Source organism: Grosmannia clavigera (assembly GCF_000143105.1).
Source record: "Grosmannia clavigera kw1407 unplaced genomic scaffold GCSC_97, whole genome shotgun sequence".
Classification (NCBI taxonomy): domain Eukaryota; kingdom Fungi; phylum Ascomycota; class Sordariomycetes; order Ophiostomatales; family Ophiostomataceae; genus Leptographium; species Leptographium clavigerum.
Window position 1 is genome coordinate 2,128,378 of NW_014040560.1, and position 12,491 is coordinate 2,140,868.

At 46.0% G+C, this 12,491-nt stretch overlaps 3 protein-coding genes across 3 annotated transcripts; all 3 read left to right on the forward strand.

The window, feature by feature from the left end:
• Window positions 1-3,193: 3,193 nt before the first annotated feature.
• On the forward strand, window positions 3,194-3,580 carry CMQ_4288 (uncharacterized protein; the record flags this gene model as incomplete). Its single annotated transcript, XM_014312444.1, has 2 exons — window positions 3,194-3,288; window positions 3,352-3,580. The coding sequence occupies 2 exons, from the start codon at window positions 3,194-3,196 to the stop codon at window positions 3,578-3,580; spliced, it is 324 nt and encodes a 107-aa protein (XP_014167919.1).
• Window positions 3,581-6,162: 2,582 nt separating this feature from the next.
• CMQ_4872 (uncharacterized protein) lies at window positions 6,163-6,923 on the forward strand (the record flags this gene model as incomplete). Its single annotated transcript, XM_014313028.1, has 3 exons — window positions 6,163-6,547; window positions 6,821-6,832; window positions 6,919-6,923. 3 exons carry the CDS (start codon window positions 6,163-6,165, stop codon window positions 6,921-6,923), a joined length of 402 nt encoding a protein of 133 aa, XP_014168503.1.
• A 3,703-nt stretch (window positions 6,924-10,626) lies between these two features.
• CMQ_4601 (transferase family protein) lies at window positions 10,627-12,264 on the forward strand (the record flags this gene model as incomplete). Its single annotated transcript, XM_014312757.1, has 1 exon — window positions 10,627-12,264. The coding sequence occupies one exon, from the start codon at window positions 10,627-10,629 to the stop codon at window positions 12,262-12,264; it is 1,638 nt and encodes a 545-aa protein (XP_014168232.1).
• Window positions 12,265-12,491: the final 227 nt, after the last annotated feature.

The window sequence follows — 12,491 nt, forward strand, 5'->3', positions numbered from 1 at the left end:
CCTGCTGAACCCATATCGAAAGCTATAAAGCATGTCCCTGTAACGAATTTTCCAACCTCACTTTCAAAAAAGTCACTATTGCCATCGTGGTATCACATAGGGAAGCGTAGGCCCACTCTTTCAGCCTGAAGACGCCTTATCTCAGCTACCCACTTGATTGCATCCGAAGTTTCACGAGCACATTGTCTCAGGCGTTCCTTTTGCCAAACAAGTAAGCAGATTAACGTAAGTAGCGTTACAAATTTTGCACGAAAGTCGCTGAAGCCCATCTACCCACTCTTGGCGTCGCAAAAGCAAAACTACGTAAGTAAGAGTAAATGATTTTTTTAAATTGCTTCTCGGACTGGGTTTTTAAAAGTTCTGGTAAACCGCGATGGTAAACCGCGATGAGATTAGTAGCTTTCGGAAGCAATGTCTTTGAAAGAATGAGCTTAGTGGGCATCCCGTCATGTCTTAATTACCATATTTGTCCTTAGTGTACTCCGTATGGAGTTTGGAGTATTTCGTACGTCGTAGTACAAGTTGACCCACTCGGGCGGCGATTAGCAGTGCCAAGCATATCACACTTTCAGCTGCCGACGTGGCTTGCTGCAGCCGCAGCTCACATCATGCCCCTGCTGAGTTTCGGGTCGTTACACTGTCAGCCGTTTAGTCACGTCACACCGCAAGTCGCTCCAATATTTTGTATTATAGCGAACACAGGCGTCTCGGAAGCTGTGCATATGTGGATATAAATGATGTACGGAGTACACATATGTCGTGAGATTTCTTACAATACCTCTCCGCCTACGATTAGGGACCGGGAGGAGGGGAGCGGGGGGGAGGGGGAAGGGGGATCTAGAACGGCAGCTGCCGTTGTTCATCATAGTGGATAGTCAGTGAGGCAGTCAGTACGGATGAACGCGCGTATATTTCACCGAAGGGGTGCCCGCGAGCGTATTGGCATTGCCTAGAAGACGGACTGAAGTGAAGCTGCCCAATTTACAGGAAATAGTGTTCTCACTGTTAGATCCAAACTGAACGCATTCTCGAATTGTAACCACTATTCGAATCAAACCTAAACGAAGAAGGGGGCGAGACACCTAGAAGATACAGGACCGAACAATCGCTCAACATGCGATCAACTTTACTCGCTGGACAGCAACACGGCTATAGACTCAAGTTTTCGCTTGGGTTGACGCTTTTTAGTCTCCTCGGGGCTTCAACACAAATTTACGCTTACGATGCGGTTGTATGTGGTGAAAATGGCTACTCTGCATCTAGCAATGCCAGTCTTAGTTGTGTGTTACATGGAGTTACAGGTCGCATTTGTTCTTGAAGGTGGGACTACAGGGCACAAACAAAGAAACTGACGATAATTCACAAAAAGAACAGCTCAAATGCATGGAATCCGGTGGGCAGGGGCTTCCAGTGCATGGCGGTGCGTACATAATGGATAAGCCTTCAACTTCCCTTGTCCCTAGCTTCCTACCCCCTCTTCCCAATGGCCCCTGCGTCGCTTTGTTATCTCCATACGGAGTATGCTCGTCACAAATCTTCTCCAACTTGGGGAAAGGCTGCTTGAGGCATAGTATGTAAGCTGATACTGGGACTGGTTTCTCCTATATCGATTTTTAGATCAACGACGATCCTCCATCGTTCGACGCTACTTGGTCATGGATGGACCGGCCTGGCTCGGTCCACTCTTACCCCCACGTTACCTTTGAGTCATGGAACCTCCCGGTGGCTCTAGATAACATTTCTTCTCTTGAGCTTGGTGTCCAATGGTCTTACAGCGCCGGTAACGATGCCACTTCATCATTCCGTAATCTTGCTGCAGATCTCAGTCAGTTGGGCACCGTTGCAAATGTGGCTTTTGACATGTTCGCAGATACCGACGCAAATATGGCACAGTCAGCGACTACAGCAGGAACAGAAATTATGATATGGATCGGCACGGTTAGTGATCCGTGGCCCATCGGATACAGCACAAACAGAACTTGCTTCCAACAAGAGCTGAGCGGTGTCAACTTGTATGCTCTCTACTTCTGTCGCCCTCGCAATTAGCTAGCGACTAACAAGGCTGGCATGTATTCAGTACACTTTATACGGGTCTGAACTCAAACAACGCCTCGGTATTCACCTGGCTGGCTTCGGGGAATCTGACCGCTTTCTTCGAGGATGTATCACCTTTGTTGCAATATCTTTGGCGCAACGGGCTGATAGCATCCGATTCCTACCTTGGTCTGGTTGAGTTCGGGTCGGAGGCTTATTTTTCTGGATCGAACGTCACCTTATCAGCATCAAATTTCAGCATGGTCGTTGAGATCGGCAGTGCTCCACATCTGGAACTCAACAAGATGCCCACGAAATGCTCCAACTCGGCAGGCGGTTATAATCTTACCAAGCTTGTGCCTTTCAAAATCATTTTAGCGTGGCTCCTTCTGTTTCTTTTCTAGCCTCAGCCCTGGCCCGCCTTCCTGCAGTCTTCTTCAATCCCTGCCTACCAGTTCTTTGTTCCACAACTGGTCCCACACTATTTTATATTGACGCGGAAAGCAATACAAGTGAACCTTGACTTCCTTGTTTACTGACCCCGGCTCGCCACGATAAATTCTCGCGAGAAAAAAAACGACATGCATGGCAGAGAAACAACGCACAAGGAAGCTTTGCGGCTGCAAAGCTCAGCTCCCAAGAACGCCAAGATCAATAAAACTGCGTCTGAGCCTGAAGTTGACCCGCCATACGAATGTTCTTTCAGCTTGCCAATTCTGATTGCTTTTTTTGTAAAAGGCACACCATGGTTTCACGATACTCAGTATTTCCAATCCAATCTCTTTATTTTGATAAAGGGATAACAGGAAAGGGGACAAATATATAAATGTTTACCGTATAACCAGCTTGTACCTACTACATATTATAGCCCAAGCTTCTTTATTGACGTTCGTTCTTTTAACACAAAAAAAACATCTTTCAGAACTGCCCAAACAGCTCCAAACAGCTCTTTAATCTAATTAGTTCTTTTTTTTTTGTTCATAATGCAGCCGCCCAAGCTACCTTCTCCCACTGCCTCACTCGCTGTTTCCAACCCGTTTGAGGATAGGACATCCCAGTCTGCAACTCCAGAGAGAACAAGCTCAGACTCTACTCCTGTAAGAGCACTTTTTGGATGGACTATACATTACGATTATATACTTACTTTTACTAAAGCCTCATGCTCCTGCTCCCGGAGGACCTACCAGTGGATTTGGGACTCTTGGCCACCGCCCTGCTCCACCGCCACCTTCTGCTGGTTCAGAGTTGCGTATCGTACGTTTATGATTCAAAGCCATACCTCATTCTCACTGCCAGCGTACTGAAACAATCTTGCAGACGCATGAACCTTACGCTGAACCTTCGCGTTCGGGAGTACTTTTTAGTGAAAAAGTCGATATTCACTCTGATCCGGAAGCTGCTGCTGCTGCACAATCAGGTCGTATCACAGACGCTCAGAAACAGGCCGCTGATGCTGTCGATGGTCCAAAGCGCAGACCAGGTCTCTTCCTCCGCATTTATAATGCGTGGCGGAGGACCTACTGTCCCATTGAGGAGCCCGCTTTGATCTTACCTTCATGTCCAACTGACGAAGAGAAGCTTAGCTACCTTCATACAAACCGCATACCACTCTACATTTTCGGGCTATTCTCCTTCCTATCACTGTCTGCAGGCATGTGGCTGTTTGCACTATGCTCTATCATATTCGTATGGTATGCAGTATTTGTCGGCTTCGTCGATATATATCTGTTGATCTCTTACTTCGTCGGAATTATCGGCAAGGATTGGGACTACAAAGCGCACCAAGATGCCGTGGCGAACAATCCTATCACACCCGATAATGCGCCCACTGTTGACATATACTTGCCTGTTTGCGCAGAGCCGTTAGAGATCTTATCTAACACGTGGGACCATATTCAGAGACTTGACTGGCCTGCTGGAAAAATCCAAGTTCACGTGCTAGACGATGGCGCTATGGAAACCGTTCGCAGCCTAGCTGAGCATTATGGGTTTAACTACATTGTGCGTGAGGATCGACCGCGTCTAAAGAAAGCAGGAAACCTGCGTTGGGCGTTTGCACGGACGTCGGGAGATTTCTTTGCTATATTCGACGCGGACTTTTGCCCTCGTCCAGACTTCCTCCAAGAGCTTGCTGCTGTTCATTTAAATGACGACAAGACGGCGATTGTGCAATCTCCTCAGTTCTTCCGTGTTCGTGATGACCAGACCTGGGTTGAACAGGGAGCAGGTGCGACTCAAGAACTTTTTTACCGCGTTGTTCAGGTTAATAGGAATAGATGGGGCGCATCTATATGCGTGGGAAGCAATGCTATGTATAGGCGTGCTGCGCTTGAGGAAGTTGGCGGAACAGCAGAAATTGGCTTCTCTGAAGATGTCCACACTGGGTATTTTAATCTGCTTTGCTAATATTTGTTTAAAAGACTTACTAACATTTCTTAGGTTTGGTGCTGTTGACCGCGGCTGGAAGGTCAAATACGTGCCCCTGTGCTTAGCTACTGGTGTTTGCCCGCCAACACCTCGCTCTTTTTTCTCTCAACAAATGCGATGGGCTCGTGGGAGTACAACGCTACTTACAAATAAACACTTTTGGGTCTCAAAGCTTACAATCATGCAAAAGATTTGCTATCTTTGCGGTATGCAAATTTGTATACACTCGGTCTATAGTAACTCCAACTAATGTATTGTTGTGTGCAGGTTTCTTTTATTATACTGCAGTTTCTCTCAGTATTTTCATCTCGCCTATACCCGGAATTCTTCTGCTTTGGTTTCGCCCTGAGTGGTTTAAATTTTACAATCTTGCGTTCGCTATACCCTCTATTGTTTACGGCTTAGTCGTCTTCCGCTTCTGGGCGAAGGCAAAATACGGAATGAATGTGCAGCATATCATGCACATCCAGTCTTATGCCTATTTGACGGCTATTAAGGATCGCCTCTTCAATATCGAACTGATGTGGGCTGCCTCAGGAGATGCGAAGGCCCACAAGAGCAACAAGTATCGGAATATGCGCATTCTTTGCTGGGCCTGGGCCATTGTCATCATGGGAGGAGTGATATCGGCAGTCGCCTATCGGATTATTCACGGTATGGAGTGGTATCAAACCCTCCCTCTCATTGTTTTGAACGTTTACAACCTGTATATTAACCACCGCTTCCTTTTTTGCAATTGGTGAAAGCCATTGTTGTTTTCGCATTTCAATAATTATGGGTTTTAACGGCTGCTTAATTGACTGCGGCAGCTATTTCTGACTCTAAGTTTAATCTAGCAACTGCTTAGGGATATACATATACATGCTTTTTCCTTCAAAAAGGGTTGGGTGATATGTTACAATAGATTTCAGAACAGAGAAGAAGCGACAGTCTCCGTGTAATAAATAGTGCTAAACAAATACATAAAGCTCCCGTGCTTGCAGCTTTTCCTTGAGGCATGAAATCCGGGTTTTTGTTCAAGCGGTCTTAAATGTTATCAGTTTTAAATTTCAAAATGCGGCAAGTATGACCTTTCGAGTGGTAGTCATGATATATGGGTGTTTGTTGGTAGTGTTGATCTTTTCCCACCAACTTAATCCTTGTATGATTTGCGTTAGGCTTGTGGGGTTTGTTATAAAACAGCTCATGCAAGGTCGGTCAGCCGCAATACTCTTTCATATTGAATTTGGATCTACGTCATAGATTCGCCGAAATACTTACATGTGGGCTCATTGCCCGTAATCAAACTGGAGAAAAGTTTCAGTCCAGCAGCTGAAGCCATTCTACTACTCCAGAAACAGTTTAGCAATGCGGTCTTGCACAATTAGTTAAGAGCTCCTATGGTGTGCAAAAGGGTATTTATATCCGTTATTTTCGGGTTCTACTACTATAGTTGTCGACTCCCTTGGCGAATCAACCATTCGTTTTCTCCTTCATCAAACACACCTGGAATACAAAATTTGATATATTTTAGGGGAAACCTTTGACACAGCTATGACACGCTATTTTATGGTTTTCTTGACTTTATTTGGAGTAAGCAGCAGCTTCTTGTGGAAAAGGGTACGGCCATTACGATGTGAAGTTATCTCCCCTTGAACACGAACCGTTAGCCAGAACTCTTCCTCACGTAAATGTTTTTAGGACAACTGCTCAACATGGGACATGCACCCACCAGTTGGTGGGATGCAAGGCTACAACGGGATTTACTGGGGTTGGAACCCCGACATCGATAACGGGGTGAACATCAGCATGATTAACGAGGCCACCGGAAAACAGGCGAGCACCTTTGGCATATTCAGTCAAATTAAAAATGCAAGCTCTTACGATGGACACCAGTTGTTGAAGCACATCAACGAAATCAAAAGCAGCGGTGCAGTGCTTATCGCAAGTATCATGCCTACAGGGCTGAAGTTTAGCGAAGTCGGCCCTGCCATCGCGAAGGATATCGCCACGGTGGTGAAACAGTTTACTGATGCGAAAGTGGAGGTTTGGGTTCGTTTCGCACACGAGATGAATTATTATGCCGGAACGGGATATTACAATGGCAGTACGTGAATCTGAGCGAGTCTTTAGTGCGGAAGGTATTCGCCGACACTCGACTGACAATACATTTGACACGACAGCAGCGGAGGAATTTATACATGCATGGCGCAATGTTTCTGATGCTCTTAAAGACATTGATCGCTGTTTGATGTTCTGGTCACCAAACAACGCGAAGACGGTTGATGAGATTAGGCAGTGGTGGCCCGGCAGTGAATATGTTAATATAGTTGGCGTGGATCAGTATGTTTCGAGTACTAAAGCTACTTTCGCAAATCAGTTCGGCTCTTTCGTCAGTTTTTACCATTTATTATATCTTCTCTTGAGCTTTCCGCTGTAGCGTTGTCTTATTCTTGCTAACTTTTGTCGCACTGACAGTATGAAGTCTTTTCAAAAAAATATAACAAGCATATGGCCCTCGGCGAAACGTCAACCAAGCCCGGAAATACAAACGTCAAGGAGGCTTGGGTTAAAGCTTTGGCCGGTACAAACCTGAACGACTATCCTTGTCTGAAATCTGTTACATGGTTTGAATATGTCAAGTCTTTCGACTACCGAATTATCATGGGACAAACTCCTGGCACGGTGAAGTGGACATTGTCAAATTTCCGGTAAAGAAATAATTCTCGTGGTTTATGGCATCGTTTTGTAATAGATATTGGCTACAAAAGTTCGAGTACAACTGCTTGTATAACTCACTTGCTGGATATCACAAAGCAATCACTTATTCGGTAGATTACTGGTGCATTTTGTTCTGCAGAGGTAAGAGGCACAAGCCCAAGTAGCCATCTATTTAGTGGCTAGATCAAAACACGTAGTTGCGGGTTATGGGGTTATTTTGTTCATCAGAGCACTAAATTTAGTAATTTCGAGGACGTCACTTATAAAGTCGAGACTTCATAAAAGAAGTACAGTAGTTTGAAGTCGACACTGGTTGAATGTTTGTTGAAAATGGAGGCACATCGGAACATCAGCTGTAGCTAGAGGCCCACAGAACCAAGGCAGTAGTATGCAATTTCAGGCGCGGACCTTTTGTGGCAGCGGCAGCGGCATGTTATTCACAGGTCTCTCAAGCCTCGTGTCGTGCGCACGGCGGTCAACCGGCCGAAAAACAAAAACGCCAGCGAGTTGAGCTCGAACACTTTCCAACTCCTCCACAGCTTTTGCCATTTTCTCAGGTGAAGTGTCCTCAAGGACATGGCGACGTACGAATAGGAGCCACTGCCCATAAGGGTCGACCTTGGGTATGGATGTTGGGTTGATTATTTCTTCCCACGGTGGAAGAACTTGCATTGGGAAAACGTATGATTCTGATCGTCCGCTTATGGGCATCGATTTTGTGGGCATACAGTGATATCGAACAAGGGCATATTCGGTTTTGTTTGTGAAAAAACTGGATGACTCTTCTATGAGCTCAGATTTGAACCTGGTAATGTGAGTAAGATAAGTTATCTGTTAGTTGTAACTTATCAGTGACTAACGTATGATTGTTATCTTGAAGTATAGCGGGCAGATGTTTTGTATCTGTTATTTCGATCTTTTTCCGCTGGATGACCATGGGGTTACCACCATTGGAGGCTGTGGTTGGGTCAGGAATGTCGGACCAAACTAATGTGCCTGGCATATTATTAAGACTTCCCAAGGGGTTGACGGAAGAGAGGGGAGGAAGCGAAGAATCGTTTGTCGGCCGATCGTCCTCCACACGACCGAACTCTGACCGTTGTACAGGATAACGAGCTTGCAAAATAAACGACTGGCGGCTCAAATTTTGGTGCAGTTCGCTCCAAAATCGCATCTGGGGTGGTTGTAACGGCATGAGAATCGAGCGTTTCACTGTTAGTCCCCGTGGTTGGACTGGTCCCGAAAAATATAAGACGCGATGAATGCTGGCGTAGGCAGTCATGCCGGAGAGACCCTGAAGTAGGGCCTTGGCGCGCTCGATTTCGCCATCAGGAACTATGGCAGTCAGGAAAATTTCGTGCATTGCTGGCTCTTTACTGCCGGGGCTTTTGATTCCGTTTCTTCTCGCTATTGTCTAAATTTGTTTTTAAGGCTTAAAGCTTTTAAGGTGGCACAAATTTACTAAGTAGAAAGTGGGCAATTTGCGGGGCTACGGAGATAACGAACGTCTTATCTTCTATTTGCTGTCGTGGCTTCTACTCCGTGCACCACTAGTCTGTACGCGCAATTGCTTTGCGCGAATACCAGTGTAAGACCCGTAACCGTGCCACGCCCCACTTTAATTGGAACACGCATAACGTGCACCAACTAAAGTTGGTGCTACCCACCCTACCTGATCACCTACCCTACCTGATCAACATATTCAATTATCACCACCTCTACCTTTAACCTCTTCTAAGAAGCCGACCAACCTTGCCAGATTCACAAATATACAATGGCTGTAAAGCCCCGTTTAGCCTCTTAAATTTGGCTATTTTGGCGGCCAGATTGTAGTACTTTCTGGTGCGCTTTCGTCGTCTTTCGTCGGCCACCTCGATAAGCCGTTGTGCTTCTAACTCCTTTGCTAGTTTTCTTTACACAACCATTTCCTGTGCCTCTACAACTGTTAAAATACCTTTAGACTTTAAAGGCATATTGGCAGTAGCCCTTGCACGTCTCCTAGACTCTTTAGCTAGTCTAGTTCTTCTTAAGTCTCTCTTTGTTTGTACTAATTTAGCTGCTAAGGTTAAAGTTCCCTTTATAAAGTAAAAGACATTATTTAAAAACTCTAGATTGAAGTTGTTAATCTCTTTAAGCATATTTTTAAGCTAATTAGCTACCTTATTAAATTAGCGCGTTATAATTAGTGTATTTAAAGAAAAGGAGTATAGAAGGTTAGTAGCTAGTAGCAATAGTATGCAATACGCTTGCTATTATTTAAGCATATTAAGTATTAGCTTTAAGTTAAAAGGGTAAATACTAGTCTTTTAAAATATATACTAAATTAATAAAGACTTTATTACTTGCTTGCGCACGTCTTTTATATAGCTAAGAAAGTCTAGCTTTAAAAAGCTAGTTAAACTATTCTATACTATTATATCTAAAGCTTTTATACAATAATACTTTAAAGGCTAAAAGATTATAACGTTAAGCGGCTATAATATATGCGTAAAGTGCGGTAGCATCTTAAAAGCGATAATATTATTAGTAATATCATTGAACTCACGTTGCTAAATGATGCGGAAAAAGGACCTGGGAATTTTCGTAGAGGATGAAACCACCATGTTGCAACTTTGTACAGTAAACCGAGGCCTACTAATGCCTGATGATAGACATGAATGTCAGTACGTATTAACTGAATTGGCATCCGTGGATGGGTTCAAGATGTAAACCTACCAGTCCAATGACCTGAAGCTTAGCCTTCATATCTGGTTCCATAACAATTGATTCCAGTAATACTGTCATGTGGTAATGTAGAAGTCTCCAAGAACAGCCAACAGAAAGGAGGAAACCGCGCGCATTTACATGTAATACTTGGCCGATGTTGTTGTCGAACGGACTAGGCTAAAATGGGTGGGGCATGTACGATTGTGCCGTGTGATGGAAGAATACATGTACTGTGTGGCGCAGGGCGCTATTTAGTAAGGGATTTCATGCATGTCGGCATAGCTCGGAGGTACCTAACCACAACAATACACACATGCTTACTGGTCACCCATAATTTAACAGTTGTGTCGTTAAAGCCGTTCGGACAATTCCCTAATCAGTCGACGCCGATGTCTTAAACCCCCGCCCATACCCCGGGCCCACTCTATGCTTCTTCCAACCTGGCAATCCCTGGGCGCTATGGGTCCGTAGGCGCTATGGGCTCAATTTGTCGAACGAACTAGGCTAAAATGGGTGGGGTGTGCACGATTGTGCCGTGTGATGGAAGAATACATGTACTGTGTGGCGCAGGGCGCTATTTAGTAAGGGACTTCATGCATGTCGGCATAGCTCGGAGGTACCTAACCACAACAATACACACATGCTCACTGGGCACCCATAATTTGAAACAATTATTATAGACACATATCTTGAACATTGTTCTCTTCCAGGTTGATGAATAGTCGGGCCTAATCGACTGCCATCGCCACACCCTCCAACATGTCATCTCCGGAGGAAATTAGTGACCTCAAACGAGAGCGAGTCCACCCGCAGACACCTAGGCCAGATGAGCAGACGATGCTGCTGTCCATTCTGGACGCAACGACGGCCAATTTTGCCTTGACCAACGTCATATGGTTGTTCGAGAGACCGAAGGGAATGGACGTATCTGACGTCCCGGGCCATCTCCGCCGGACCCTTAGCACTACGCTAAACTCTTACCCCCAGTGGTGCGGTCTCCTGCAGTCAATCGACGTCATTGACAATGACCAAATTCCCGAGGGCGCAAAGGGATTCCCAGCCCATGGCCGCCGATTCGGAAGGGTGTATACCCGGTTCGGAGGCTCTGCAGAGGTCGGCGTTGACTTTGCTACTGCCGCCAGTTCCCTCACCCTGGACTCACTTTATTCCAGTGAGAGGACAAAGACTCAGCCGCTCTGGAATTGCAAAGATGATGGGATTGCACGCTTCATCAACACATGTGACATTGCACATGCTCTGCAGCCCAACGATCCCGATGCCAAGACTGGCATCAGGAAACCCATCATGGGCATCCAGTGCACAATGCTTGCGTGTGGCGGATTTGTTCTGGCCGCAAAGATTGCACATCCGCTGGCAGACATTTCCGGTCTTGTCTACTTTGTCAGCGACTGGGCAAAGATGAGCCAAGCTATCGTGACTGGCTCTACACCACCCGTTCTCAGCCCCGTATTTGAGCCGGCCAGGTTAGATGAGGTAGCTGCTAGCGACATCAATAGCCATCAGCCGGACCCTGCTATCGTCAAGAAGACTCAAGCCTTGCCACTGCACAGATACGACTGGTGGGCACCACCTGGCAAGCCGCCTGCACCGTTTCTCGACGAAGCGGACCTGTTAACCCCGTCGGGCCAGCCTATGCCTTGGGAAGAATGGGATGTCAAAGCTCCTGTCTCAGGCTATACCATCCACCTCACCAAAGAGCAAGTTGAGTTCTTGTGGAAGGATGCCACCACGGGAGCTGAGAAGGGGGGATTCGTGATCAGCAAGCATGACGCTGTTTTAGCTCATATGTACTCGTGCATCATGCGAGCTCGTCGGCTTGAAAACGACGAGGGCCCCGTTCATTGCGACCTGGTCCTCGGTCTTCGCTCTGCCTTGAAGTTGGGTGAATCATTTATGGGGTCTCCAATCATTATGATCAACGTTGAGATGCCGGGCACAGAGGCCTGTTTGACAGAAGAAGGAAAGCCCATGGGACTGCTGGCACCTATTGCCAAGAAGGTTAGGGAGACTATTGTCACAACAAGCAATCGGGATAACTTGTCGGCACATCTTCATACCGTGGCCTTTGAGGGGTCTCCTCAAAGATTATGGCAGGCTTTCCTCGGTCAGCGACATATTCTGGTCACCACGTGGGCTCGCGCTGGTCTTTACGATGTTGACTTTGGATTGGGATCGGACATCCGATACGCGGATGGCCTTATGCCGAACCTTGATGGAGTCGTATTTATCAAAGAGGCACCGCCCTCATCTGGAGGATTCGTGTCGGCATCTAGACCGTCTTGGACTTCTGACGGTGTTGATATAGGTATTAACATCAAGACAGAGGACATGGAGAGACTGTTAAAGGATCCGTTGCTACTTCCAAGTTGTTCATAGCTATATTGGATTCATCGATATATGGGGTAATCTAACGGTCTCTTCTTATTTGTGTAGTGGATAAAATTCCCACGATATGATGTGGGCCGCAGTTGCTAGTCTCCCTATGTGTTCCTCCTAGCTTTATACAAGTGCATCAAAATCTTCAATCTGGATGATCTTTCTAGTTTGTGAGCAAGAAGGGTTCAATAACTTCAATGTTGTATGCTACTACACCATTTTAACCA